General features: G+C 39.9%; 1 protein-coding gene across 1 annotated transcript; it reads left to right on the top strand.

The window, feature by feature from the left end:
* The first annotated feature begins 1411 nt into the window (after window positions 1-1411).
* Window positions 1412-2038, top strand: LOC109187076 (serpin-ZXA-like). The gene has a single exon (XM_019337222.1). The coding sequence runs from the start codon at window positions 1412-1414 to the stop codon at window positions 2036-2038; it is 627 nt and encodes a 208-aa protein (XP_019192767.1).
* The last annotated feature ends 339 nt before the right edge of the window (window positions 2039-2377 follow it).

Here is a 2377-nt window from a genome sequence, read left to right as displayed (position 1 = left end):
ACCCTGTGATTCTTTTCTTCTTGGTGTTGATGTTTTGACCTCCCGTTGCTTGATTATTGGGCTCTTTGTGAGTCTTCTTGACGTTTCGTATCTCTAAAACGATGTGTTAGGAATCTATGTTAGGATTTGGTGTCTTGAATCGTGCTAAGGGTCCAACCTTGTGATTCGTTGGGCTAATATGAGTCTTGAAGGTTCGTTTTAACCCTTTTGGTTTATCCTTTTGATGAGCATGCTAGTGTGATGGTTATATGCTAGTATGTACAGTTTGTTCTGTCTTGTTGTGGGTTGGCAAATCGCGTTGCTAACCATTTTGATGTTGGATTGTAATCCTTGATTGTTGAGTATTGTCTCATGACTTTGTTGAAATCCCTTGGTTGATTCTTATAGTGTATTCTTGTACAAATTGGTGTACCCTTTGTTGATACTTGATTAGGGCTATTGATGAGCCTTAGTCCTCTTGATGATGATGACTATGTGTGACTATGAATGAGATTGGTGGTTTTGTTATTTGAGCTTTGCTCACTTGAGATCGGTGGTATATGACTATGAATTGAAAAGTACCCTCATGTACTATTCTGATTGGTGGTGTAGATTGGTGGGGGACGACAGTCCCAGACCGGGAAAAGGTTGGACTCAGAAGTACAGGGTGGCACTTGGAGGTACAGGTTGGAACAGTGATAAGGCCGGGGTAGCCATAAGGGTGGCACTATGGTATAAGGTTGGAACTTGAAACATGAATGTGTCATTATGTGATTGTATGATTCCCTTGCTTACGAGCATGTGTTTGATGAACTCTACCTTGTGAATGGTAGGTTGCATCTAGAGTTATGTTGTCCCTTGTTGTTGTGGTTTGTTGTCTTGTTGAGGTTGATGATCCTCGTTCTTATTGAGAGTGTGATGAGTCTTTGATGTTGATCTTCTTCTAGTTTTGAAATGACTATATATTGTATTCCTCAGTTCCAAATGGCTTTGATTATATCTATTTATACTATGCTATTTAACGTGTATTGATGGGTTACCAGCATTATTCGCTGACCGCGTGTTATCCCTATGTTTTAAAGGTCTTGAGTAGATGACGAGCGCGCTAGATGTGGACTCTAGATAGTGTAGCTCCTGTTCTTAGATGTTGTCCTGTGTGCCTAGATTAGTTGCCTGTGTGCCTAGACTTGTTATGCTTAATGATTGTGATAGATTTAGCCTGTGCCCCCATGGTTTATGGGTGCGGCATAACACCTTTCCCGGTTTTAATAGCTTCCACTTTTGATTGCCTTAATGATTAGTTGTTTATCGTTTGAATTTAAGTTTTAAAATGTTGGTAAAATCGGGGGTGTTACACAGTGGTTTCAAAGTCTTACGACTAACTTATAAAGGAGGCGATGAGTATAACGACCGTCAACGACGTTGTTTCGCCATGTACTTGTTTCTGCCGGATGCCGTGGATGGACTGCCATCTTTGCTGGATAAAGCGAGCTCTGTATCTGGGTTTCTAGAATGCCACCTCCCTACCTATATGGTTTCAACTGGCAAGTTTCTGATCCCAAAATTCCAAATATCTTTCCAGCTTGAAGGTTCAAAAGATATGAAGGAGCTTGGGGTGGTGGCGCCGTTCAACCCCAGTGGTGGCGCTCTTGCTGAGATGGTGGATTCATCGGAGAGCTCCGATCTCTATGTTTCAAAAATCTTGCAGAGATCATTTATTGAGGTTAATGAGGGAGGAACAGAAGCCGCAGCTGTTTCATGTGCTCCACCGGCGGTTGGATCAACTTGCATGGTAGAGAAAGAAGATAAAATAGACTTTGTGGCTGACCATCCCTTCTTGTTTGCCATTCGAGAAGAATTTATTGGTGTCATTCTCTTGGTTGGGACTGTGCTTCATCCTCATTATAACTCAAAAACACTGTCTTCAAAAATCCCACAAGCCTCGCGGCCCCCTTTGTTCTGGCGGCATCCTCCCGGATACTCTCCCAGATGCTCTGTCAAACCTGAGCTTAAGGAGCTATTAAATGAGTATTTTATATATTTTAGAACTAGAAACTGAAACTTTAGTCATGAGCAAAGAATATATTTAGTGATAATTCAATTATTTGTAACGTAAATGTTGCCTTTCATTTACTATCAACCAGCCGACCAGGCAAATTTAATTTAGTCCTATATATAGACACCAAATCAATCACTTATTGGTGGTAGAAATAGTTCTTATGGAATCAAATTTTCCACTTTAACAATAATTGTCAATTGATCGAGGACACTAAATTCTATATATCAGTATAGTAATTAGTGAATAATCTCATCATGAAATCCACAAGTAGATTTCTCAATTTTGTTTCAAAAAAATATGTAATCATGCATCTACATATGTTTAACATATTGGACTATT

The sequence above is a fragment of the Ipomoea nil genome, unplaced genomic scaffold (assembly GCF_001879475.1).
Source record: "Ipomoea nil cultivar Tokyo-kokei standard unplaced genomic scaffold, Asagao_1.1 scaffold1416, whole genome shotgun sequence".
NCBI classification, from domain to species: domain Eukaryota; kingdom Viridiplantae; phylum Streptophyta; class Magnoliopsida; order Solanales; family Convolvulaceae; genus Ipomoea; species Ipomoea nil.
Note: the sequence above shows the minus strand (reverse complement) of the source record. Positions and strands in the feature narration are given on the sequence as shown.